This window comes from Schistocerca cancellata, chromosome 4 (genome assembly GCF_023864275.1).
Source record: "Schistocerca cancellata isolate TAMUIC-IGC-003103 chromosome 4, iqSchCanc2.1, whole genome shotgun sequence".
NCBI lineage: Eukaryota > Metazoa > Arthropoda > Insecta > Orthoptera > Acrididae > Schistocerca > Schistocerca cancellata.
In genome coordinates, this window is record NC_064629.1 from 276,188,164 (window position 1) to 276,214,651 (window position 26,488).

At 39.5% G+C, this 26,488-nt stretch overlaps 1 protein-coding gene across 1 annotated transcript in view; it reads left to right on the forward strand.

The window, feature by feature from the left end:
- The window catches only part of LOC126184104 (popeye domain-containing 2), a 174,740-nt gene that overhangs the window by 37,870 nt on the left and 110,382 nt on the right, over nucleotides 1–26,488 (forward strand). Inside the window, exon 4 of the mRNA XM_049926467.1 lies at nucleotides 7,728–7,868. Coding sequence (XP_049782424.1) covers nucleotides 7,728–7,868 — 141 coding nt within the window. The remainder of the gene's footprint in view (nucleotides 1–7,727; nucleotides 7,869–26,488) is intronic.

The window sequence follows — 26,488 nt, forward strand, 5'->3', positions numbered from 1 at the left end:
CGAAGGGGACCGATTGGCAACAGGGCACAACATGCAAGTGTTGTAGGTAGTCTAGCCGCTCACGAGAAGGCGAGGCATGCAGCGTCAGCCGACGGTCTGCGTGACACTGCGAGCAATGACAGCGCCCACATCTATCTCGTACCGGTTACGCCAGCCGGTATTATGTACCGTAGCTAGTTGGCATAGGGAAAGGAACGTGAGGAGGGGCTGCACTACTGTACATGCATGTTTTATAATTTGGTTTTTGTGTCCCAGACTTACTTTTAAGAAACGAGTACGTAGATGTAGAATACAGAATACTACTACACAGATATGTGGCAGTTAATACAAACGAATACAATACAGCTGTACAAATCGAAACTAACATAGAAACACATGACCAGAAGCTGCAGTGGCGGTTTATAAGTACTGTTCGAAGTGACGGCAACGATGTGTGTGGCAAAGTTGAACTCTTAGCAGGAAGGATTGCTGAACACGATCCAACATGTCTGTATCTCTCTGCGTAATATCACAGGCACATTGTATTCTGCTTTGAAGAGTGTTGACATTAACAACCTCTCCTTCATAAATCACAGATTTCAGATGGCCCCACAAAAAGAAATCCAGTGGATTCAGGTCTGGCGATCTTGGTGGCCATGTTACAGAGCCTCCACGACCGATCCATTTCGAATGGAAGGCATTGTCCAGGTGGCGTCGCACTGTGCCGCTGAAGTGAGCGGGGGCACCATCATGCATGTACCACAGGTTCATACGAGAGTCCAAACTAACGTCTTCAAATTCCGGTAATGTAGATCCAGGAAACGCAGATACCACTCTCCCGTAAGCCTTTGTGGTAGCACATGTGGCCCTATGAGATGGTGATCAATAATACCACACCAGATATTGACACCGCATCGTTGTTGGTACCCTCGTATCACTGTGCTGTGGGGGTTTTCTTCCGCCCACTCGTGCCAATTATGCGAATTCACCATACCCTCCTTCGTGAAATAGGCTTCGTCGGTGAACAATATTGTTCGTGAAAAATGCTGGTCGTGGGTCTGACGCCGTAGGATAAAGTTTCAGAAGTCAAGCCTTCTCTGTTAGTTTTCAGGCAATAATGCCTGTACCTTCTGTATGCGAAAGGGATGGTAATGGTTTCTATGGATTACTCGCTTAACTGTAGATTGTGACATTCCGACCGCAGTTGTTCGGTCCTCCGCAACAGTTTGTAACACTTTTTCTTCGTCATCCGCACTGTACGTCGACAGTAGATATGTTCTTTCTCGTATCTTTCAAACGCTGCAGATACACTTCAGCTCATTGGTGTGTCGTGTGTTGTATCTATGGGTGAATGACATGTCGTGATCGTGAGGCTCGTCGGTATCTCATTCAATGGTGTACAGGTGTTTTTGTTTTACGTACACAGTGCACCGAGGAGAACAAAATTAACAACCGTGCGTCACGTGTTACGCATAGCAGCATGTGGTCCTCGACATATTTTTCCTCATTTATCACTCACCTTGTCTCAGGTCATTGTCAGCTGCTACCCCGACATTGATATGCACAGACCCGTTTTTTCGTTAAATGACATGTACCAGTGGACAGTACCTTCAATTCGACAGCTCAGCACTACAGAGTCGCTGTCCACCAATCATGCGAGGCACATCTGTCTATGTTTATGTGCCTGATCCGTGAAGCGAAAGCATCATGTGGATGCTCCTAGGATCGTATAGGTGAGGTGGATGTCAGCGTATTCCTCGTTTGTGAAACTGTTGTACATTCGCACATTTAACGGGGAAAAATCTCTTGCAAGGACAACTTATTTGTCCTAGAAATATAACGCTGGATTTTGGTATATATGGAAGTATATAGACAACCATTTCTTTACTCGATCGGAGTGGGACATAGGGATGGAAGGGTAATCAATAATACTCACCATCTAACACTTTACAGCGGCTTCTAGATTTGTTACTGGGGTTTGATCTATAATAAAATATTAGAGAGATGCTTCATGAACTGAAATAGGACTCTCTGGAGGGAGGAAAAAAAGTATTACAAAACCAATAGTAAATGTGCTATCTGATCGTGACATGCAACATCTTGTGTTAAATGTTGAATTTTTTCAGGATATAAAGTCTATTAAATCGTAGCACAGGAGGATAATAAATCAGTCAGAAATTGAGAATTTTAAGAGATTGCTCAAAGACATGAACTAGATAGATGTTTACAACACTCCTGACTCAAATGGATAATGCAAAGCATTCATTAATAAAGCTATTTCCTCCTATGAGAACTGTTTTCCCTTAAAGGCAACTCAAATCAAATAGAAGGCTAAAAAAAACGTGGATTACACAAGGAATAAAGATAGGATGTAGGACAAAAAGGAGACTGTATCTACTGTCTAGGAACAGCTCTGATATTAGCATTGTAATGCATTAGAAGGAATACTGCAAAATATTGAAGCAAGTAATCCAAAAATCAAAGCAGCATTATTATGACAAAAAGAGAGATACATCAGGCAACAAAATAAAAACAGTATGGGATATAGTGCAGACAGAGGCAGATGGGGCCAAAAAGGAAGAGGAACTGATGATAGCTCTAAAAATAAAGGAGACCTTGGTAACAAGTGTATGTAGAGTTGCAAACCTCTTAAAAAGTACTTTGTTTCTGTTACTGACAGCTTGGAGTTATCAGGTTTGGTAAACAGTGCAATAGAGTATCTGAGGTCAGTCTTTATGAATAACTTCAGTAAAATGGAAATGACACTCAAAACTCCTGAAGGAGTAGCATTCATCGTAAATTCATTAAAATCAAAGTACTGAAGTGGTTATAATAACGTATCAATGTAGTTAATCGAAGAGTTCTCATACGAGTTGAGTTCAGTTCTCCTGTGAGTTGAGTTCTGTCTTAAAGTTACTTGTGTAATCAGTCTCTTATCAGCAGAACATTTCCAGACTGATTACAATATGCTGAAGTTAAGCCTCTTTACAGGGAGGAGGATGAAGAGATACCATCAAACTATCAACCAATTTCACTTTTGCTGGCTTTTTCAAAAATATTTGAAAAGGTTGTGTTCAAGCATCTCATCAACCATCTGACTGCTAACAATATATTGCCCAAGTCACAGTCTGGGTCTCTTAAGGGTTCTGATATAGAGAAAGCTATTTACATGTACAGTGAGAATGTACTTAATTCATTAGATAACAAATTAGAGGCTGCTGGCGTTTTCTGTGATCTGTCAAAAGCCTTTATGTGAATCACAACATTCTCTTGAGTAAATTGGAATATTATGGTGTCATTGGCAGTGCTGCTAAATGGTTTGAGTCTTATCTAACAGGAAACAAAGGGTCTCGTTGTGAAATACCTGTGCAGTAAGCAGTCAGTTTTCATCTGATTGGGAACTAATTACATGTGGTGTTCCTCAAGGTTCCATCTTGGGTCCATTGATTTTCTTGTGTACATTAATGCCCTCTCGTCTGTTACATTGCTAGATGCCAAGTTTGTTTTGTTTGCAAATGATACAAACATTGCAACAAATAGCAAGTCAAGTACAGATTTAGAAATGGCTGATTAACAAATTTTCTCTGACATTAATGAATGGTTTAAAGCTAATTCACTGTCATTAAACTTTGAAAAGACCCTCTATATGCATTTCAGAATCTGTAAGAGATATCCTTCTAGCATGTGTATAACATATGAAGACACGCAGATGGAAGAGGTTGTGTTAAATTTCTGAGGTGACAACTCTACAGTAAATTCAGTTGGGAAGGGCATACCACACAACTGCTGAAGCACTTCAACAAGTTTCTATTTGCAGTGAGAATGGTGTCAGATCTAGGAGATATAAATATAAAAACAACTTGAGTACTCTGCCTACTTTCATTCTATTTTGTCATACAGGGTCATATTCTGTGGTAACTCATCAAACCAAGCTAAAGTTTTTACCATGCAAAAGTGTGTAATAAGAATCATTTTCCATGTAAATTCAACACCACCATGTAGAAACATGTTCAAGGAACTTTGTATGATATTTGTTACAAGTAATATACCTCTGTTTTCAACCAAGAGCTCAATACACAGTATCAGTGGTAGGAATAAGAACAATCTACATAAAGACATAAAATCACTTACCTTGCTCGAAAAAGGGTCCAATAATCAGGAACACACATTTTCAATAAATTTCCAGCAGCCATTAAAAACTTGGTTTCAGATAAAGCACAGTTTGAACAGAGTTTGAAACACTTTTTCATAGCAATGTCTCCTACTCTAAGGATGAAGAAATTAACAAGGACTGTTAGACCAGCTTAAGTAAAAGTGTCTGTTAGATTTCAATTTTGACAGCACCTGGTCACAACAGTCAGGATTAGGTATTTTGTGTATGATAAATTTATTAAAAGTGCATAACTAAGTTTCATTGTGACAGTGTATTAATTCTGTAAATATTAACAGTTCCAATTTACTGTAATGTAGTCACCTATTTTGACAATCTCCTGACAAATGATCAGGGTAGTTATTTATGTTTTTTTATGTTATACTTCCTGACATGGAACAACAACCAAATCTTATCTGAGACAATATTCTTTTCACAAAACTTCATTGAGAAAATTTAGAGAATGATCATTTATGGCTGACTATAGAATGATTCTGGTGCCACCAATGAACATTTCTGATAAGGACCATGAAGACAAAGTAAGAGAAATTAGGGCTAATATGGAGATATGTATGCAGTTGCTTATCCTTTGCTCCATCTGCAAGTGGAACAGGAAAGAGAATAACTAGTAGTGGTACAAGGTACCTTGCTCCATGCACCAAATGATGGCATACAATGTGTGTGTGTATATATCTGTGTGTGTGTGTGTGTGTGTGTGTGTGTGTGTGTGTGTGTGTGTGTGTTTGTGTGTGTGTATGTATGTATGTATGTATGTATGTAAGATGTATGTAGATGTAGATACTCTGTACCTTCAGCCTCTATGTTAAACATGTTGTTCTCCTTTCAGAACACCTAGTCAAGTGGTTTGTCAAGTAATCATATTTTTTGAGTATCATGACTGTTAACATTATTACTGAATATCAACAGCACAGACTAGCAACCAGCCTCAATTTGGTTTTAGTTTAATTTATTAAAAAAAAGTTTTGAATTTATACATTCATTACAAATGGCTTGCATGCTTTTATGAAAATAGTGGCATGTTGGTTTGAAGATGAGCTACCCAAGGATAAACAAAAATTCTCAGAAATTACAAAGTCTGACAGTGATGGTTGCACTAAAAGTTCATCTCAGGGTACAATCTATGTGAAATGACCAAAAGGAACAGTTGTTTTCACCATCTTTCTTAAAAAAATAACCCTTACATTGTTTTTCATGTTTGCACATATGTTCACAGCTGTCTTCATATCTCTTGAAAATATGTTTTGTCATTGCCTAACAAATTTGCACATAAAAAGAACCTGAGATGAGCAATTTATAGTGATTCACAGTGTTAAGGGCAAGTTTTAGTATCTGTGATAATCAATAGACAGTGAAAATGGTGAAATATCTTGGTATGGAAAGTTAGAGCAGCATAAGATAAAATGGCTGTATCAGTCTTCTGTAATGTTCACAAATAGCAGACTGTGGTTACTTTGAATGAATCGGGTATATGTATATACACTTTGAATGACATAGTATATAAAGCATTTCTGTGATCCATTTATGTGCATTTCTTATCTGTCATTGATTCTTATAGTCAGAATGACTAAGACTAATGTAAGAAATGCTCAGCATGTGGGAGGGGGTTAGAATGGAGCAAGAGTATGACAGAAATGCTCAGTTAACTCGATTGTGAGAACATGTAGTTTATATTAAGCTTATATTAAGTAAGAATCATAGCTACCAGTTATTACACACTGTACAACAGCTTGTGAAGTGCTAATCTCACAATAAATAAAGCAATTTTGACTGTGTTATTGTCACTGACAGTACTGCTAATTTTATGAAATGGTATAGTCAGTTTGGTGAAGAAGAGTGTTCATGATAACTTTTTGCTCTTGAAAGGTATGATGTGTCTGTGTGTCTGTTTCATAATTCATAAACATAATTTGGGACTCATCACGACCAAGAAGAAACAGAAGTATCATGATGTAACTAATAAAACAAGATCATATTTATATAGAAAGCGGTTCACATTATTCCACCAATCATGTCTGATGATAATACAATCTCATATATCCAGATGAGAACTCTGTAAAATCTTGTAGTACATATTTTCGCTAGCTGGGTAGTCATGACATAACCACAGTGTTAAACACAGGCAAAAAGTAAATATAGTGCACACAAAACAGACAAATATCAACAGATAAACAACTTGATATAAGTGCCATTATCATTAAAATTTATATTCCATAAGAGATTATTATTGCAGCAGCACTATAAAAGCGTGATAATTCTTCAGAACAAAACATTTTTGAGGCAGTGTGTGCAGTTCATTGAAGTCACTGACATGAGTTGCTGAGGAATGTCCAACAGCAGCCTGCTTTGGAACTTAGTTCATTGTCATATGATTCAATATTATGATATTTATGATATTGCAGTACCTTTGTTATCCTGAATTACAATGTAAAGTTCATTCAGACATGCTTGCATGCCTGAAAGAACCTGCACCGTAGCAGCTACAGCTGTTATGAAAGGCATGAAATGTATTCACAGTTGTGAGTATGGACTACCATCAGCTGTATAGTGGAGTGATGACACTGAAAATTTGTATCGGACTGGGACTCAAACCCTGCTTACCACAAGCAATGTGAGTGCCAGTCCAGCACAAATTTTCGTTGTGGTCATTCCATTATACAGCTGACAGTAGTCCATATTTGCAATTGTGAATAAATTTCATATCTTTCATAATGGCTGGAATCGCCACATTGCCTGTTCCTTCAGACATACATGCATGTCTGAAGGAACTTAACATTGTAATTCAGAATAAAACGGGCACTGCAATATCGTATTTATCTGTCAACACCAGGCCAGCAACTTTCAAGTAGAACGTTTCCCCTGTATGGGAATATACATAATGGATGAATGAGTACAGGTTGTAGGCTCATGGTTGTCGACATATGGAAGTTTGTGTCTGTCTGTGGGTTTTCCTTGGATAGCCAAATGGTAAGGCAACCACTCATGATAAGCAAGAAATCCAGGTTAGAGTCCCACTCTGGGACAAATTTTCATTGTTGTCATTCCATTATATGACCTATGGTAGTCCATTTTCACAGTTATGAACACATTTCATTTCTTAGTTCATTGAGTTGTCTATCTGCAGGAATGAACTAATTTAATGTGACAGTATGGAACGGATGATTTGTCTACATGTTCTGACATGCCTGCCCCACTAGTGCAACTACACCATGGTGTGCATTGCAGATTGAAACTTGAAGAGATGCTTAATCCACTGATATGTGTATTTTCTCTCTACATGTCTTGTATTTTTCGTACAGCCATTTTCTGAAACCCTACAGAACAAACCAGTATTATTCAACACTCTCATGTCATTTATAATGTCAGGTAACCTGTTAGCAAAATCTTGAACACACTTTTCATTTTAGTTTACACATCTTGAAGCAAGGTATTGCATATCTCAGCTGGTCACCTAAAGTGGTGTTACATTTCATAGCCACTGAATTATATATTTCATGCCTAAAATATGTATTCTCTCAATAAATGATAGCTTGATGTTTAAAAGTGTTGTTAATGAGATATTGTCTCTGACAATTTTTAGGTGTCAATAACAGCTATGGAAGAATCACAGGTGCTTGTGTGGCACAGAGACAAGCTCAAACTGACAATCATCACAGATCAGTTCCTACAAGCAGTGTTTGACCACATTTTGGGTCGTGATGTTGTCAAGAAACTGATGCAGGTGTGTTGAAATACAATGATCTTTTATAACATTTTTTTAAATAATTGCACTGAAAACAGGTTGAAAATGCATGAACCTTGTACAAATAAGTGTTTAGATGGAGCAAGAAAAACAATAGATTTATGAGACATCTGTGTACATTCAGTAAATTTCCTCTGGTTTTCAAGTTGCTTGATACCTTCACAAATGCAGAGAAGTTCTTTGTAAATATCTGAAAGCTTCTGCTGTGTTACACAGCACGAAGTGAGAAGATATCTCACTGCATGCTCTGATATATCTCTCTGGGTTTTTGTTTGTTACATTTTAAATAGCAATTCAGACTTACTCCAACCTACAGAGCCCAATGTCATAAATGATATCCAAGAGTATATACCTTTAAGAGAGATTAGAATATGTGGGAAAATGTGTGTAAAGCAATACACACAGCATGCTCATAAGATACAATGGAAGACAAAGTGCTCTATGCAGAGTTCACAGGGGAAAGGGTCAAAATACTTTTATTTGGTAGAGGAGCATGTATATGGTTTTTGTTTAGTGTTTGAAATGAGCAAATTAATTTTAAGTAACATGTACCAAGAAGTGTTTAACATTCTTGAATATGAAGTTGTGTGTGTGAGGAAGTACACTGAGAATTTAAGATGACATGTGACAGCCAGTTGTACATAATTTAGTGATTGAGCTTCAGAGTTCAACAAAGAAAGCACCTGATAGTAATTAAAGACTATAAAATAAAAACATTGTGTTGACGGAGCCAATATAATCAGCAAGCAGCAGTTTCGTGTATTACCTATAGTGTGACAACTATGCACTCACAAGCAGTATTTAAGATGTTTTAAGTGAACCATGATTTTGCATTCTCCATAATCTGCCTTTCTCTCATGAACAATTCCTTGTTTCAATAGACGTATCATTGTCTTTCAAATGTGTGGTTTGTTCAATCAGAAAAGTTTATTCTTCCAGCAAAAAATGGTATTTAGCTGTTTGTTATGTTGAAGAACAAAATTATTAACATTTACGACAGAAAATAATGTTCTATTACTTATAATATTATTTCTTTAGTAAAGAAATGCTGTTAGAGAATATATTTCATCCAAAGTATTATTTATCTGGTAGGAGGTATTATGTGAATATTCATTTACATACAGCATCAAAATATATCACAATAATTTATATTCATAAGGAAACTTGTAGTTTGTACTATTTAACATGAAAGAAGACATTTGTATAAACTTGATATTGCTGTGTATACTTTACTAAGTGCCATTCTGAATGTGATTTGTTGTTTTGAGAGTATGCCACTGAACTTGGCCATTACAGGGTTATTATAAATGATTGAAGCGATTTCACAGCTCTACAATAACTTTATTATTTGAGATATTTTCACAATGCTTTGCACACACATACAAAAACTCAAAAAGTTTTTTTAGGCATTCACAAATGTTTGATATGTGCCCCTTTAGTGATTCGGCAGACATCAAGCCGATAATCATGTTCCTCCCACACTCGGCGCAGCATGTCCCCATCAATGAGTTCGAAAGCATTGTTGATGACAGCTCACAGTTCTGGCACGTTTCTTGGAAGAGGAGGTTTAAACACTGAATCTTTCACATAACCCCACAGAAAGAAATCGCATGGGGTTAAGTCGGGAGAGCGTGGAGGCCATGACATGCATTGCTGATCGTGATCTCCACCATGACCGATCCATCGGTTTTCCAATCTCCATCATGATGGAAGTGCGGTGGAGCACCATCCTGTTGAAAGATGAAGTCGGCGCTGTCGGTCTCCAGTTGTGGCATGAGCCAATTTTCCAGCATGTCCAGATACACGTGTCCTGTAACGTTTTTTTCGCAGAAGAAAAAGGGGCCGTAAACTTTAAACCGTGAGATTGCACAAAACACGTTAACTTTTGGTGAATTGCGAATTTGCTGTACGAATGCGTGAGGATTCTCTACCGCCCAGATTCGCACATTGTGTCTGTTCACTTCACGATAAAGAAAAAATGTTGCTTCATCACTGAAAACAAGTTTCGCACTGAACGCATCCTCTTCCATGAGCTGTTGCAACCGTGCCGAAAATTCAAAGCGTTTGACTTTGTCATCGGGTGTCAGGGCTTGTAGCAACTGTAAACGGTAAGGCTTCTGCTTTAGCCTTTTCCGTAAGATTTTCCAAACCGTCGGCTGTGGTACGTTTAGCTCCCTGCTTGCTTTATTCGTCGACTTCCGCGGGCTACGCGTGAAACTTGTCCGCACGCTTTCAACCGTTTCTTCGCTCACTGCAGGCCGACCCGTTGACTTCCTCTTGCAGAGGCATCCAGAAGCTTTAAACTGCACATACCATCGCCGAATGGAGTTAGCAGTTGGTGGATCTTTGTTGAACTTTGTCCTGAAGTGTCGTTATGTTATGTTATGACTGACTGATGTGAGTGCATTTCAAGCACGACATACGCTTTCTCGGCTCCTGTCGCCATTTTGTCTCACTGCGCTCTCGAGCGCTCTGGCGGCAGAAACCTGAAGTGCGGCTTCAGCCGAACAAAACTGAGTTTTTCTACGTATCTGTAGTGTGTCGTGACCATATGTCAATGAATGGAGCTACAGTGAATTTATGAAATCGCTTCAATCATTTGTAATAGCCCTGTATAGATGTCTCCTACAAGAATATAAATAAATTACTAAAAAGTTATATTAATGTCAGAAAACTGTAAAGATAGTTGTTTTTGTTGTAAACTTATACTGTTGTGGAATCCATCTTCTTTCCTTGGATAAATGGTTTTGTTTGTTTGTGTGTGTGTGTGTGTGTGTGTGTGTGTGTGTGTGTTACAGAAAATTAAAGAGAAGTGTGAAATCAAGTGACAACACAAAGTGTAGACTTCCAGTTAGCATAAAGTTGTCCACCAGGCATAACAGTAACATCTAATTGCTGAACTCTCACATCAATGTTCCATGCCTTCATTCTGAGACATAAATAGATGTCTTTGATTGAACTGAGGACATTGCTGCACTGTGTAGTGGTCTTGAACAGTATATGACAACTTATCCTCCCCTTGTCAGCCAAAAGATCCCAGAGTCCAGTAGTTATTTATGCATTGCCAATATTGTAGGGGCTATACTGAATTGCACCTATGCTGCAGTGTGCATCAGGAAATATTTAAATTAGTGTCACCTTTTTAAGACTAGGCTATAGTACTTCCTCAGTGTTTGTTGTCAATGAAAACTTAAAGCCTGAGGAAGATATTACTTAATCACTTAAAAGGAAATCTTTAATTTCAACTGAAGATTGAAAGAACCACTATGAGCAACTTGTGAGGGGGAAAAAAGACAGCAGAACCTTTTATAATACAAGCTAGAATTAGAGCTTTTAATAAATGAGAGAAAGAAAAGATATCCAACATGAATGAGGTAGTATAGGCTACATCCCAGTCCCAGTAGGACTGCCATCACTAGGCTTTGACACTGAGAGAGAAATGGCTAGATGTAAGGAAGAAACCAGTATAATGGCAATAACCTGATAGCATGTGGGAAACGTCAGAATGATGTATGGAAGATAGTTACCACAACATTGCTAATAGATAAAAAAAATTAAGTTAATCTCTGGTAGCATATAGAAGTTACAGGGTTTCATGATGTATCCATGACATTATTTCACCAGCTACCACATGGCCAATTAGTACAATAGTTAACTCCTGGTGTTGACAACAGAGTAATTTGCTGAAAGCTTGAATTTACTAACATATCTCTGAGTGCAAGGAAACAAAGGAGCATTTATCCAATATGAGGATTAGTCATCAGGTTTTAATTACCATACTGAAAAAATAAATTTCTGTAATTTCTGTGTTTGCAGGTACATGTTGGTAGCCTTGATACACATTGAAACCCCCACCCCAAAGTACTGCAGCACACCACTAGAGGTGGCAAAACAAAGAATCACTGTCCATTGATAAAGTAAAATATAGTGCAGTAATTCATTTTCTCCATTTGAAGGGGAATAGTAATGCAACAGTCAATAATAAGTGGGTTCAAATGTCCAGTAACAATACACCATCATATGACACAGTGATTTGGTGACACAGACTCTTCTAGTACGGCTGCACAAATCCGAATGATGAAGAATGAAAGGACAGACCATGTCTCTGTGAAGAATCACGAATTTCAGGCAAAGTGGAGGCCCTGATGCTCCAAGGCTGGTGTATCACAATCAAGACAAAAATTGTAAAAGTTAATATCACTCAAGGACCAGTTTTGAATGTCTTGTACAACATTTTGATTGTTACTGGTGTCACCCTCCAGTGAATTCTATAACTGCTCATACATATTACGAGTGTCCACCAAAATAAAGCAAAATTGGACATGTTTACACTGTGTCAGGCCAGTGCAGAAGAGTCCTGTAGTCACCTAATCTCAACAGACAATTGCTGTGTGTATCTCTATGACCACAAGAGAAATCAGCAAAGCAAGCAGTCTTTCCTGTTTGCTTCTGTGTGACACCATTATGTGGCAGGCATTTTCAGAATGGCCACAAGATGAAAAGTAGAAGGTTTCCTGAACAGCCAAAATGCAGACTTCTAGAATCAAGGCTTCTGCCTCCCTCCCCCCACCCCCCTTTTTCTGTGCATGGCACACATACATCCCTGAGCTGTTGTTGTTCATTCTTCATTCCCAGGCTGCATTTCCTTCCCCATGCCCCTTCCTCACTGCCCGCACTCCTTCCCCTCTGCCACCTCCTCCTCTCTCGGTGTTCTTATGTTAACATGGCTATCCCCCAGTTTCTTGTATTCCTTCTGGTTTTTGTTCCCCTAGCCTTTTCCTTTTTATCCTTCCTTTTTGACATTTTTTGCGCCACCTGGGGTTTGACCTCCACTTCCAAATTTTCTCTCCATAGAGTGAGCCATTTGGAGAACTCACTCCCTATTGTCTATGGTGTTGATTTCTCTTCCCTCCTCCCTCTCCCTCCCCCCCCCTCCCCCCCCCCCCCAGCTCTGCTAGGTCACCTAAATGTGTAGACAGTCCGTGGTGGGGCAGTTATGTACCCATCTAGCTGACACCTGACACCCCCCACCCCTGACAACACATGGATTGAACTTATGATAACTGAGCTGTTGCCTCCCCATGTATGCATAGCAGTTGTTGCGTGTCATTCTGAAGTACTGGAACTCCTGACAACAGCTGTCATGCCAGAGAGCCTTTGCTGTGGCTGGGTGGCATTCATGGGTAGAGGCCATGCTTGGAATGGATGGTATCAGGTCTGATGCTTTGCATATGAAAAGTATTAAGCTCAAAAAACTGGCCATTCTTCTTTTGCTGTTTCTTTGGTAGGTAACAGATCATTTGATGCTGCTTCTTATGACCGTGCAGCCTTCCTTCCTTGGCTGGATGTTGTGAGAAGCACCAGGCTCACCAGCTTGGGATGAAACACTTTCTCCACTACTTGGTCTGGACTAGAACTGATGGGGACATGTTCACCACCACCACCACCACCACCACCACCACCACCACCAATGGAAAATATTGAAGACAAGTTTGACAAAGGAGAGTCTCGCATTAAGATATGGTCAGGTTTGCTGTTGATCAAAACTACTTCTTCCACCCAGTCTTCAGCCCTTCATGCTTCTAGTCATCTTGGCAATGTCTTTGTGTCCATTACTCCTCACCAGTCTTTGAATATGGTTCAGTGAGTCATTTTTCATAGGGACCTCATCTTTCAAACTGATGAACTCCTGGCCAATCTGGAACAATTGGGCATTCATTTTGTTCAGTGTGTTCACGAAGATCGTAAGGAGAATCACACTGATACTGGTGCATTTATTCTGGCATTTCAGGGAGGTACCCTTCTAGAGAAGGCCAAGGTTATGTGTTATTAGTGGGATGTAAAGCTGCATGTCCCGCCACCCATGAGATGTTTTCACTGTTTGTGTTTCGGCCACATGCCTTTTTCTGTACAGCAGACCCTCCGTGTGGTGAATGTGGACACCCATTCCACTAGGGGAGCACCTGTGTTCTGCTGCCCATGTGTGTTGTCACTCTCCACATTCTCCTGATTGCCCAGTTTATAAGAAGGAAAAGAAGATACAGGAGTATGAATCCCTTGATTGTTTATCCTGTCTAATGAGGCTCATCAGAAATATGACTGACTTCCCCATGTGTCAATGACATCTAACTTTGCCTCTCATATGTATTTTGCCTCCTCCCTCCTCCTTACTCCAGTCCCACCCCGTCCCCTTTCCCCCTTCCCTTGCAATCCCATGCTCTCCCCTCTAGGTACCACTCCCCCTCCCCAGCCAGAGAAGTGTCCCCCTTCTTCAGTGCTTGCTGGTCATGGGGCACCCTCCTGGGACCCCTCCACCCAGAAGCTCCCTGGCCAGAGGCCTGCTGCCACAGCTTGGCTGTGGGACCCACAGTCTGTGTGCCCCGAGGTCACACTCTGTCTTTCAGTTCTGAATCTTGCAATGCCGGCCCCTCTTCAACCTGTGAAAGAGAAGTAGTGCCATCTCCCCCCTCGCAACATGAGTCTGACCTCTTATTTATGAATGTCACCCCATTGTCATTGGTGACAAATGGTGAACTGGCAGCATTATTGGTTTCCCATTTGGATCCCCACTCTGTGCTTGTTCAATGAAACCATAATGGATACTACCATCACCTCCTGGAGTTGTAACTCCTTATTTCCTTTTACTCTGCAGCTTGTGTCATTCTCCAGGAATCTCACTTTACTGATGCTCACTAACGAACTGTTTATGGATTTTGTGCCAACAGGATTGGTCTTTTGAAGGCTTCTGGTGGCATTTGCTTGTTGATCTCTATAGATTTTGTTAATACATGGATGACCCCCATCATACCACATTGGAAGCAGTCGCCATCCAGGTCCATTTGGACTCTGCCATCACAGTTTGCAGTCTCTATTTCCCTCCTGACATGCCACCTACACTTGCTGCCTTAACTGCCACCTCCCTTTCTCCTCCTTGGCGATTTTAATGCTGATCGCCCTTTGTGGGGTTGTGCTGCTTCATCTATCAAGGACTCATCATATTGACCAGTTTCTTATTGACTATGACATGTGCCTTCTTAATGATTGTTGCCCCACTCATTTTAGTCCTGCATATGGCACTTTCTCTGCCATTGATCTTTCGCTAAGTTTCCCTCCCCTTCTTCCCTCCTTACACTGGCTGACACACAATGACCTCTGTGATAGTGACTACTTCCTGTTGATTTTCTTGTCCTCTTCCCATCTCCTAATGTCCAGTTACCCCACGGGACCTTCTGTCATGCTGATTAGCCTCTCTGTAGCTCCCAGGTCATGTTTTCACCTTCTTTGTCAGGTTGTGTTGATGAAATCGTTCAAGCTATTTCTAATAAGATAATTCATGATGCTGACATTGCCATCACCTACTTGACAGGCCCTATTTACCATTGGCCAGTTCCGTGGTGGAGCACGGCCACTGCCACCACCACCTGTGATCATCGTCAAGCCTTGCAACATCTTATGGAGCACCCATCCTCTGCTGGTCTTATTGCCTTTAAATGTCTTAAACACAAAAGCCTGTTACTTAATAAAACAGAACAAACAGGTGCGTTGGGAATGCTTTGTCTCCTCCCTAGGTTCTTCTGTCCTTTTGTCATGGGTGTGGGCTATACTCTGCACCCTCCAAGGTTGTCAGCAACAGTCTTCTATTTCAGACCTTTCCCTTCCGCATGGCTTTTGTACAGATCCATCAGCTCTCAGGGGACACCACTTGACCTATTTTGTAAGGGTACCAGCATCAGATTCCTATCCAACTGCCTTCCTCATCCAGAAACAGTGGGCTGAAGCTTCCCACTTATGTTTCACCCCATGTCCGGTGGAATCCTACAATGAACATTTTCCTGAATGGGAGCGTCTTTTGGCCCTCTCTTCTTCCCACAATTTAGCTGGCCCTGATTCCATCCATAACCAATTGCTTCAGCACCTCAGTCCTCCACAACAACAATATCTGCTCCAGGTGTGTAACCTTATTTGCCTCATAAAAGAGAGATAGTATTGTGGTTCCTGTCCTTAAGCCTGGCAAGGATCTATTGTCCCTTGATAGTCACCATCCCATCAGTCTGACCACTGTCCTTTGCAAGTTAAGTGGCTCATTGGCTCAGCTGAATCCTTGAATCTTGGGACATTTCTTCTTCTTACCAGTGCAGCTTTTAGGATGGACAGTCTCCAATCGATCATCTGTTCAGTTGGAAATTGCAGTTCAGCAAGCCTTTTCTCAGTGCCTCATACTCTCACACTTTTCTTTTATCTATGTAAGGCCTACAACACAGTTTGTCACCATCACATCCTATTTACACTCCATGAGTGGGGTCTCTGAGGCCCCTCGAAATTTTTATTTGCCAGTTCCTGTCCTACCAGTCATTCAGAGTTCAGGTTAGCACCATTTTCAGTTCTCCACAGACCCAGAAGAATGGTGTTCCACAGGGCTCTGTATTAAATGCCCTTTTTCTCATCTCTATTAATGGACTTGGGGCCACTGCTGGACAGTTGGTCACCCCTGCATTTTATGTGGATGATTCCTGTATTTGAGCTAGCTCCCAATCAGTGGCCTGTGCAAAGAACTACTTCAGGGTGCCATCCAGTGCACTTCCATGTGGACACTCTTGCACAGTTATCTATTATCTTCCCTTAAGTTGAGGAATGTGCATTTCTGTCACCATACTGTGGGCTATCCTGATGCGGACTGCTACCTCAATGCCAAACACCCAGTTCCATTTCATGGATCTTATTTTAGACAACAAGCTTACTTGGTTGATCCACATCTGTCTTCTGCAGGTTGGCTGTTTTCCTTAAACTCGATGTGCTTCAGTTTCTTGCCCAAATCTCTTCAGGCCTGGATCGTTCAACCCTTCTCTGCCTTTATTGGGCATTAGTTCTGTCTCATCTGGACTTTGGTTGTTAAGTTTATGGGTCAGCTGCTTCTTCCACATTGCTTCTCTTGGATCCAGCTCACACTATGGTTTCCGTTTAACCACCAGTGCCCTCTGCACTGTCAATAGTCTCCTGGCTGATTCTGGGGTCTCCCCCCCCCCCCCCCACCACACACACACACACACACACACACACACACACACACACACACACACACACACACTTTTGGTTTGGCTGTCCCTGCTCCTGGTTTTCTATGCTATCACTAACCACTCTTCCCCTCTTTTTCTATTCTTTTCACATTTTCAGAATGTGGCCTGCATTCTGCCCGCCATGTTTATCGGTTGGGCTCTGTTTTGCATTGCTCCCCTGTGTTTTCCATCTCCCCTCCTTGTGTTCTTCCATACATCCTCTACTGACCACTCCCACTTGGTTAGTTCCTCAGTCCTGGAGTTGGATGGATCTATTGCAGGGTCTGAAACATCACTCCAACGGTGTTCTGTTATTGGTTCTGGCAGTTCTTATGGGAGTTTCAGTATGCAATTGTTTTTTTACAGCAATGGCGCTATATCCACCAATCACATGGGATAAGCTTTCATGTCTTCTGTTGGCATGGAACTCCACCTCTTGCCTGTCTCATGTGAGGTGCTTACTGCAGAATTGATGGCCATCTATAGGGCCCTCTGCTTTATTAAACAGTCCTCTCTCACTCGAATTTAGTTATGTATGGACCAAATGGGTGGCCTTCAGGCTGTTTCTTAGTGTTTTTCCCAACACCCCATGGTCTCTGTCATCCATAAAATTCTCACAGGTCTTGGCGATGCTATTTGTTTTGTTGATTTCCTTTAGGCTCCGAGCCACATGGGTATCTTGGGTAATGAACTTAATAACCGTTTGGCTGGGGTCTACCCCCTATCTAATAAACTGCCCCCCTCCCCCCCCCCCTCTTTTATAGCTGTGGTCTCCCATCATGGTGATCCATATTTTTCTTGAGTGCCCCTGCCTTTTGGCCATTCACAATAAATAATGCCCTCTCACCTTTCTTGACTTGGGTGTTAGTGGATTACCCTCACATGGTTATGTCTGTCATCAGTTTTTTTCACAAAAGTAGTTTGTCCTCACAGTTTTAAGTCCTTGAATTTCCCTCAAGGATTATAGTCCATCAGTTAGCATTGGCATTGCTATTGATTATGGAGACATTGGCCTTGCCTTCACACAGACTGTGTTCTCTCCCTCCTCCCTTTCTCCCTGTGTTTTATCTGGTCTTCTGTGCAGTTTTGTTTCCCCTTTTCTTGTGTCCTTTTTTCCCTGTGCTGTTGCCATTGTGTCATGATCATGGTATGGGCTGGGGAGCTGGAAGGGTTGTTGGTGGTGCTGGTGCCCCAATGTGCACAGTGTTGACGGGGCGGGCACCCATGCTCTCACCATCTCCCCCTCACCCCCTCCCACTTGCTCCCCTTCTGTTCTTCCTCATCCTGCTGCCCTGACATTCCTTTTACCTCCTTGCCTGGACTGTGCTGTTTGTGTTGCTCCTCCTCTTGTTTCTCCCACCTTGGATCATGGTACCGATGACTTTGCTGTTTCGTCCCCTCCCTCAACCAACCAACCAACCAACCAACCAACCAAGGTCTCTGCCAATTGTCCGTGATTGGGAAAATTCCATCACAGTTAATGGTGAATATGTGTAGGATTAACACCATCATCAAGTCTCATCGCTACAGCCCACTTTTTCAAGTTGATAAAAAAAGTTATTACTCTTCGTCAAATGTTAACCATCTGCAGTGTTCAGCCAGAGTCTTACAGGCTTGAAGAGAGAGTCTGAAAAAATATGATGCATACTGAAAAAGCACTGAGTAAAACAGTCTTCTTCCTGCCCAGTAAAATATAGGCACTACTGAGAAATGTCGAAGATGACCTCAGTTTGTGGAAGACTGGGGTGATCAGATTATGTGAAAATGTGGCAAGACGTATGTTGGACAAACAGTGCACACCATCAAAGATGGATGATGACGCCAGTGGAACTCTGAACTAATCCATCTCAACAAGTCAGTGGTAATAGAGCACTGTGTGCCCAAGAATCATGTGATGGAATATGAACATACTAGGATTTTATCACAGACTTCAAACTACTGGGACAGTGTCATTAGTGAGGCAATCAAAATTCATATCTAGGACAGTTGAAAATGGTTCAAATGGCTCTGAGCACTATGGGTTTTAACATCTGAGGTCATCAGTCCCCATCTAGGACAGTCTCATCAGCTGGGACTACAACTATAATCTTAGCAAATCTTGGGAACCAGCACTCAGTTTAATTAAGAAGATTGGCAAACACAGTGACTAGGTTGGATAGAGTAACTAAACCTATGCTACCACAGATGCCAAGGCCATTGCCTCCCTGGCCACCAACATGTATCCTCAGGTGTGAATCATATAGGGTGAAGCTCATGGGGGGAGGGGGGGAGGGGGAGATAAATTGGCTGTGTGCCCCCAGAAGCTCAATTTTGCAACACACCTAACTGTAATGATATGTCTGATCACCAAAATATTGCACCCATTGGGCATTCTGAAATGGCAATACACTTGTTTGTGGCAAACAACTTTCTAAAGTTGCATGTAATAATTATTTTAATACATGCTTCTTTGGTGTCATGACTCATTTTGGAGACACTTTCAATCCTTCCATTCTCAGAGGGTAGATATTTTTACATCCTGTTCTTAAATTTGAGTTTGAGTATGTCCACCACAGTCATTTCAACATGAGCTCGGCATGTAACTTGTGATACAGTTTTCATTGATTTACAAATTTCTACTGTTATAGTTTCCTATAAGATTATCATTGTATGTCTTTGAATGTGCTGTAAATTTTCTCCTTGTTGGTTACATATAATTTCTTTATGTACACTATGACAAAAGTTTTCCAATTGTGCCAAGGATTTCCTAGTTTTTGTCTTTCATTCTAAAGTGCCATTTTAATAACATGGTCATTATAATGGCTATTCTATAATTTTCATAGAGTCTTTTCCCTCCTGTATGAACATCATGATGTCTAGATAAAAATTTACTTTTTATGGAAAAATCAGTATTTAGCAGCTGACATTTATTATTCATATTTATGTCATATGATAGATATTAAAAATTTTACAGACTAGGTGCTCAAAGAAGTTTCTGATTGTATTCCTTTATTTTGTTTCCATCAGTTTTAGGAAAAAAGGTATATTTTACAGATAAGATTGTGTGAACAGCAGTTCAGTTTTTTCAATGAACATAATTTATTTTTACTTGCCGTATAATTGCATCATATCCTCCAAATTATTAGGAATACTATTTCAGTAACTACTTAGTTTTTAATACTGTAAGTTGCCTACTGTACATCAGGAATAATGAAGAGAGTTTGTTCTTAAACTGAATAATTGATGAATAGAGTAAATGTAACACCACAGTACTTCAAAACGTGCATAGTATTTATTTGTGGACTACTATGATCATTAATAGGAGAATACTTCTGGTGATGCAGTTAAAAGAAAAAAAACAGTGACAGGAAACTACAAACTTTCTTTAGTTCATTCCATTATGAATAAGCTTTGCTTATTCAGAGAAGTTTCAATTCTTTTTGGTACATCATTTATCAGTGGCAGTTTCTAATTTCTAATTAATAACTGCTTTTAACTGTCTGTTTTGTTTTGCTTTCAGATGCCCATAGTTGGTTCTCCTAGTGATCAGGATTTTGCTCTTCTGGTCTGGTCCTAGTGCTTACCTATTCTTATATTCTGGATGTTTAGCTCTGTGTTATTTCTGTGTGTGTATCTTTTACATGTTGCATATCTGCACTGCACTGTCACCATTGCTCGAGGCCTCCTGCATGCTATTTGCCATTACAGATCTCCCTGTGTGAGAACCTGATACTACCCTTTCATATTTTTTTCCAAGAATATGTTGAGTGATATAAGTATGATTGAACAGAAAAAAATTAAATTTTCCTTGACTGTGAAACTATGAGGTTAATAAAAATTTTAGTGCTATAATAAGTGTATATCAGCTGTTTAAAATTTGTGATATTGATAGAATTGTGGAAAATAATGCCAAGGCCAAGTAGTAACAATCATTGATCTGCATATTTACAATACATTGTACAAAACTATAAAACACAAAATTAATTATTGCTGTAAAATGTATTAGTTGTCCTAATTCATGACAAATAAATACAATATAGAAATGAAACAAAACAAACTAAACTAAATCGAGGAGAGGAAATTTAATGAGTAGAAAGGTCTCAAAACTTTTTCAGAATAACAAGGAATAGGCACAAATAAACATTAATGATAGTAAATGTTATTTCCTCAGCTTCCTGGCATCAACTGTTGCTACTCAGATATTAGGTTATCTACAAAACAACGTATTATAACATTTTTCACTTTAAGTTAATACTTACAAGATAATACTTTATTTGCAAAAATATGGCACTGTATTTCAGACAATGGAAAATCTATGATGGAATGTAACTATATTGTGATAAGGATAGTTACTGCTCACCATATAGTGGAGATGCTAGTCGCAGATAGGCACACACTGGCTTCAGCTGCCAGAGATTGTGGTGGTGGTGGTGGTGGTGGTGGTGGTGGTGGTGTGTGTGTGTGTGTGTGTGTGTGTGTGTGTGTGTGTGTGTGTTGTCTTTTTTGACAAAGGCCTTGTTGGCTGAAAGCTTATTGTGTGACAGTCTTTTTGTTGTGCCTATCTGCGGCTCAGCACCTTCACTATATGGTAAGTACCATCTATCCTTTTCATAATATTGGTAGTATACTTCAGGGTTTCTATATTTAACCATTTTTGGTCTAAGGTATAAAGCTCAAATAAAAGAGACTTTCTTGGGATTCAATAAATGTCCAGATACCTCTTCAGTTCGCAGTAGAATCTGTTTTTATCTTCCACACTGTTGCCGTAAGAGTAGGCTAATGACTTAAGTCCACATGTATGTGTTTTTGTGAGTTTTGCTTCACTATTTATTCAGAGTGCAAGCAAAAACCATAAAAAGACCAAAAATGAAAAAAAATTATTAATGTCTCTTCAGTTCAAGATTTTCTCTCATTAAATGGTGATTGCTTTATTTGTGTTGTCGCAAGTTAGTTTTATTAAAATTGTTGTGAAGTGTTCTGAAATTATCTGTAAAAAAATAATCTGTTGATCTGCTTGATGGTAAGAGATACCTGTTCTTATTTATATGTATCCATAGCATTATGAGACATGTGCATGCTGAACAATATTAACTTGACACCATATCCTTCTCCATGCATCCTAACCACCTACTCACTCACATATTAATACATCCAGAGTTCAGTGTTGTTCTTCATTTTACAGCCCTCACCTACAAGTGAAATGTTTTAAATTGGGACCTCTTTTCATTTGGTTGTAAATGTGTGTATAACCAGACTCTTGTGTTTCCTTTCAGTCTGTGTAGTGATAAACTTGCCTCCTGTAATTTGTTTTCTTCTCTGTGTCAAAGAAGTTACTGTTCTACTTTTTAGGATCCCTCTTGTTGTAGCACTTGTCTGGAATGCTGTTTGCAACTTCATTTTGTATTTGTACATTTTTACTTGTTGTATCTGTGTAAAAAAAAGAAAAAGCTAGACATATACGTGATTGGGTAATTGTGCTCAGTAATGAAACTTTGGAATATCAGTCATTCATTGGTCATGTGTTGCTTTCATATACATTGTTTGGACATTATATTATATGTATATTCACTTTGTAATGTATGCTATGCATTTATACAGTAATGGAGCAATCGGGATGTGTGAGATGCTTCTCAGCTCAGTTCATCAGTGATGAATCTATCAAGCTAGAGATGGGGTGCAATGTACAGGAATTTGAAATAAGTTACAGGAATTTTTGACAGAAATCAAAAAGGAGTCACCAAAGAATAAAAAGAATTGTTAGAAAGTGACTAGACAGGGGAGGCTAAAAAAGATGGGATAGAATAGAGAAGGTGCAAACATAGTGAGTGAAGAGGGGAATGGTAATTTAGTCAGTTAGTAACATATTTCATGGATTACATATATCCTCCTTGTTGTCATGTGGAATATGCCATTTTTATTTCGATAACTACCCATGTATGTTATGAAAAAAGTCATGAATGCCTGATGGACAATGATGAGGGAGATGTTACAGCCAAAAGTAAACAAGTGACTTGCATAGGTTGTGACCTTTGGGACTTCATGGTCACTGAAAATGTTAATAGATTTCAGGGACTAATTTGGTGTAATACAAACACATTTGAAAATTTATATGAATACCTGTAGCACATTGTGACAGCACACCTCTTGTGTTAGTCCCATTGTTTTGGCACAATAATTAGGAATCCTTATTCATTATTAGTGATGGACATCTATTGGATTTTGGAAGTGTGTCTAAGAATCTCTGGGCAATACTTGTGCCAAAGCAGGAGAATAATGTGGAAAAGGAGTTATTTAAGATAAATGTCTAACAATTAGTGCAGCATGCATCATACAAATTTGAACTGTGTATAGATTGTATGTGCAGACACCAAGAATTTATTCTGCAGTTGTTATCACTGCAAGTCCTTATTTATGCATGCCTTGTTTCTTCAGTTCCTCAGTTGGTAAGAATAGTTAATGTGACAAGTTTAAAAGCAACCTATATTTGCAGTAAAATCATTACACAGTATATTACAATGTTTGATGTTCACCATTCTACCTAATTGGTCAATACTATGGGATTGCTGGTCTATGTAATCTTTGAGAATGAATTTTGGCCTCCCAACAAAACTGTAAGGTAGTCATCAGGAGTATCAGCTGAAGGCATTCATGTAATAACCATGGCATAAATTTCAGAATCTGCATGCTGTTTACACTTTCTGAAATGATTTCCTTTCTTTAGATCAAACTGAAGTTAAGTATTGTTAGTACCTAAAGATAGTTTACAGGTCCTGTTTTGTGTGTCTCATATTTTAGTACTCATATCTGCATCATATTCATATGTATCTACAATAAAATAGAATTCAGTAGGCTAATATTTTTCAAGCTGGCTGACTAATGGTTTTTGTAGCTTTTTGTTGTTAGAAACTTTTTCTTATTTTGAAAAACCTGTCACCAAAACCACAAGAACTACCATAATTGGTGAATTGTTGGGTATGAAGTGTTAGATTTGATAGTGAAAGTACAACCAGTGGAAAAGTACTGTTATTAACCAAAAGACATGGTGCTATAGTACCAAGCACTTATTAAAGCAGTAACGCCTTTTCTATATAAGCTCAATATTTTGCACTGAATAGCTCCTCAGATAAATGTTTGACAAATGATTTGGTGGTAAATCCTTTCACCAGAAAATTCCTACATATTTAAGATATAGGCAGTCAGCTGATCAGAAACCTGGGAAATATAACACATAGTGAAGATCGTGTCAAGCACAGAAATTGCACTTACCTGCAATAGTGTAGACATCTTTAATCCTGTTGCAGTATTTCATTTCTGGGAGGGTACCATTGCTTGTGATTAATACTTTCACTGAATATCAGTAATGAATTATATTAGTAGTAGACCAGGAAATAATTGCAATTTTCTTCACTGGACAAAGTCAGAAAGTCAGGGTCTGCATCTAGCCATATTTCAGACTGTTGATAATTGTGGAAGACTTGTTTCATACCACTCAAACTTGCACCCATACCCATCTGTGAATATTGTGGACATAAAAGGGAAACTTGCTGTAGTGTCATAAATGAGGTCTTATCTTTATCATGTAGAAGGCTATGATGAGTACTTGTGTAGTATCATGTAAGGGATAGGGTGATAGATGGCAATGGCATGATGTTTAATCCTCTCTAATGGCACTAAGCATACTGCAGGCTGTACATCCTCACCTGATGGATGAATTACTAGTAACAGTGTCATACACTATCACTTCATGTGATGACATGAGGAGGTTTGGCATTGAATGCAGGACATTGGCACTTAGTCTGATGATAAGGAACTTTGTCATCTCCACTCCTTTTAACCAAAAATGGTGATGAAAATTCCTTCCATTACCAGAATTCAAAATGGCTCCCTCAAAGTCTAATGTCACTCCACTATATTGTAGCTTTGAGCCCTCAGTTGTGGTGTAGAATGCCATTCATGCAGAAACAGAAAGTTCTGTTTCTTTTTTTAAGAGTAGAAACAACAATACTTTTATATATTTGGTGTCTATTATTTCAGATACACCTGAAAGAACACACACAATTTGGTCCTGCAGCCTTTATGAATCGAGGCACTAAAGGGATAGATAAAATTAGCTACCAGTGGGCATTGATTTAAATCAATGGGGAAAACTGAAAATTTGAGTTGGACCAAGATTCAAACCTTGGTCTCCTGCTTACTAGGTTTATGCACTTACCACTGTGCCATCTGGACATGGTGGTCATCGCAATTCCACAGACTATCGTAACACACCTCTCATCAGACAAAATTCTCAGCTTGTCCACACATTACTGATGTAGTGCCTCTTACCCATTATCCTCATTACTCATGACATTTTGTTACACTTTTGTAAGAGTTTGAATGTGGTGTGCATCCACACTGAACTGATCAGTTGGTCATGCATACTGTAATTCTATATGTGGTATCTGTTCTTTCAGACATGTCTGAAAGAACAGCCATGGTTTTGATCCCACAGCCATTATAAATCAATACTCTAAAGGAATAATGATATTAGCTGCCAGTGGGCATTGATTTAAATCAATGGAGAAAGTTGAAAATATGTGCTGCACTATGATTCCTTTATTGTCTTAATTCATAATGGCTGTGGTATCAGAACTGTGTATGCTCTTATGGTAAGGATTATCACTTGATCACTTCAGGGCAGATGCACACCATGCTTAAACTGTTATGGGAAATGGCTAAATACCATGAGTAATGAGGATAAGGGCCTAGGGGCACTACATCGGTAGTGTGTGGATAAGTTCAGAATTTGGATCTGACGGAAGGCATTCTAGGGTTGTCCAGGCAGTTGTGATGACCACTGTGTTCAGGTGGTGCAGTGGTCAGCGCATCTGTGTAGTAAGCAGGAGACCTGGGTTGGAATCACACTCTGGCGCAAATTTTCAGTCTTCCCCATTTATTTAATGTCATTAATTCCTTTAGTTTCTTGAAAAATATTTTTATTGCTAGAACATATGTCAACAGAATTAAGTTTTTTTACTTTCAAAAGTCTATCCTGGGAAACTGCAAGACTGTGCATCTGGACACTACCAATACTCATATTTAAAGTGTTTAGAACTCTCGGTACAGTACAGTTTTATCTGTTCCCCCAGTTCACTGTGGAAAATATCTCAGAGTAAGAGTAACATTAGGCAGCTTCGGCTTTTATATTCAATAAATAGCACCTCCTCATTTCATAAAAAGTTTTGCTGCAAACCATAAGGAGTATCATATTATAATACCCCTTTTGCAGGGTCATGCGGGGTAGCCGTGCGGTCTAAGGGCATCTTGTCCCGGTTCGCGCGGCTACCCCTGTCGGAGGTTCAAGTCCTCCCTCGGGCATCGGTGTGTGTTGTCCTTAGTGTAAGTTAGTTTAAATTAGATTAAGTAGTATGTACGCAAAGGTACTGATGACCTCAGCAGTTTGGTCCCATAGGATATTACCACAAATTTCCAATTTACTTTTGCAGGGACTGCTGAATGTCTTTTAAAAAAGAATCATGGTTCAATTATAGATAAAACTAATTACCTCAGTACACTGTATATAATAAA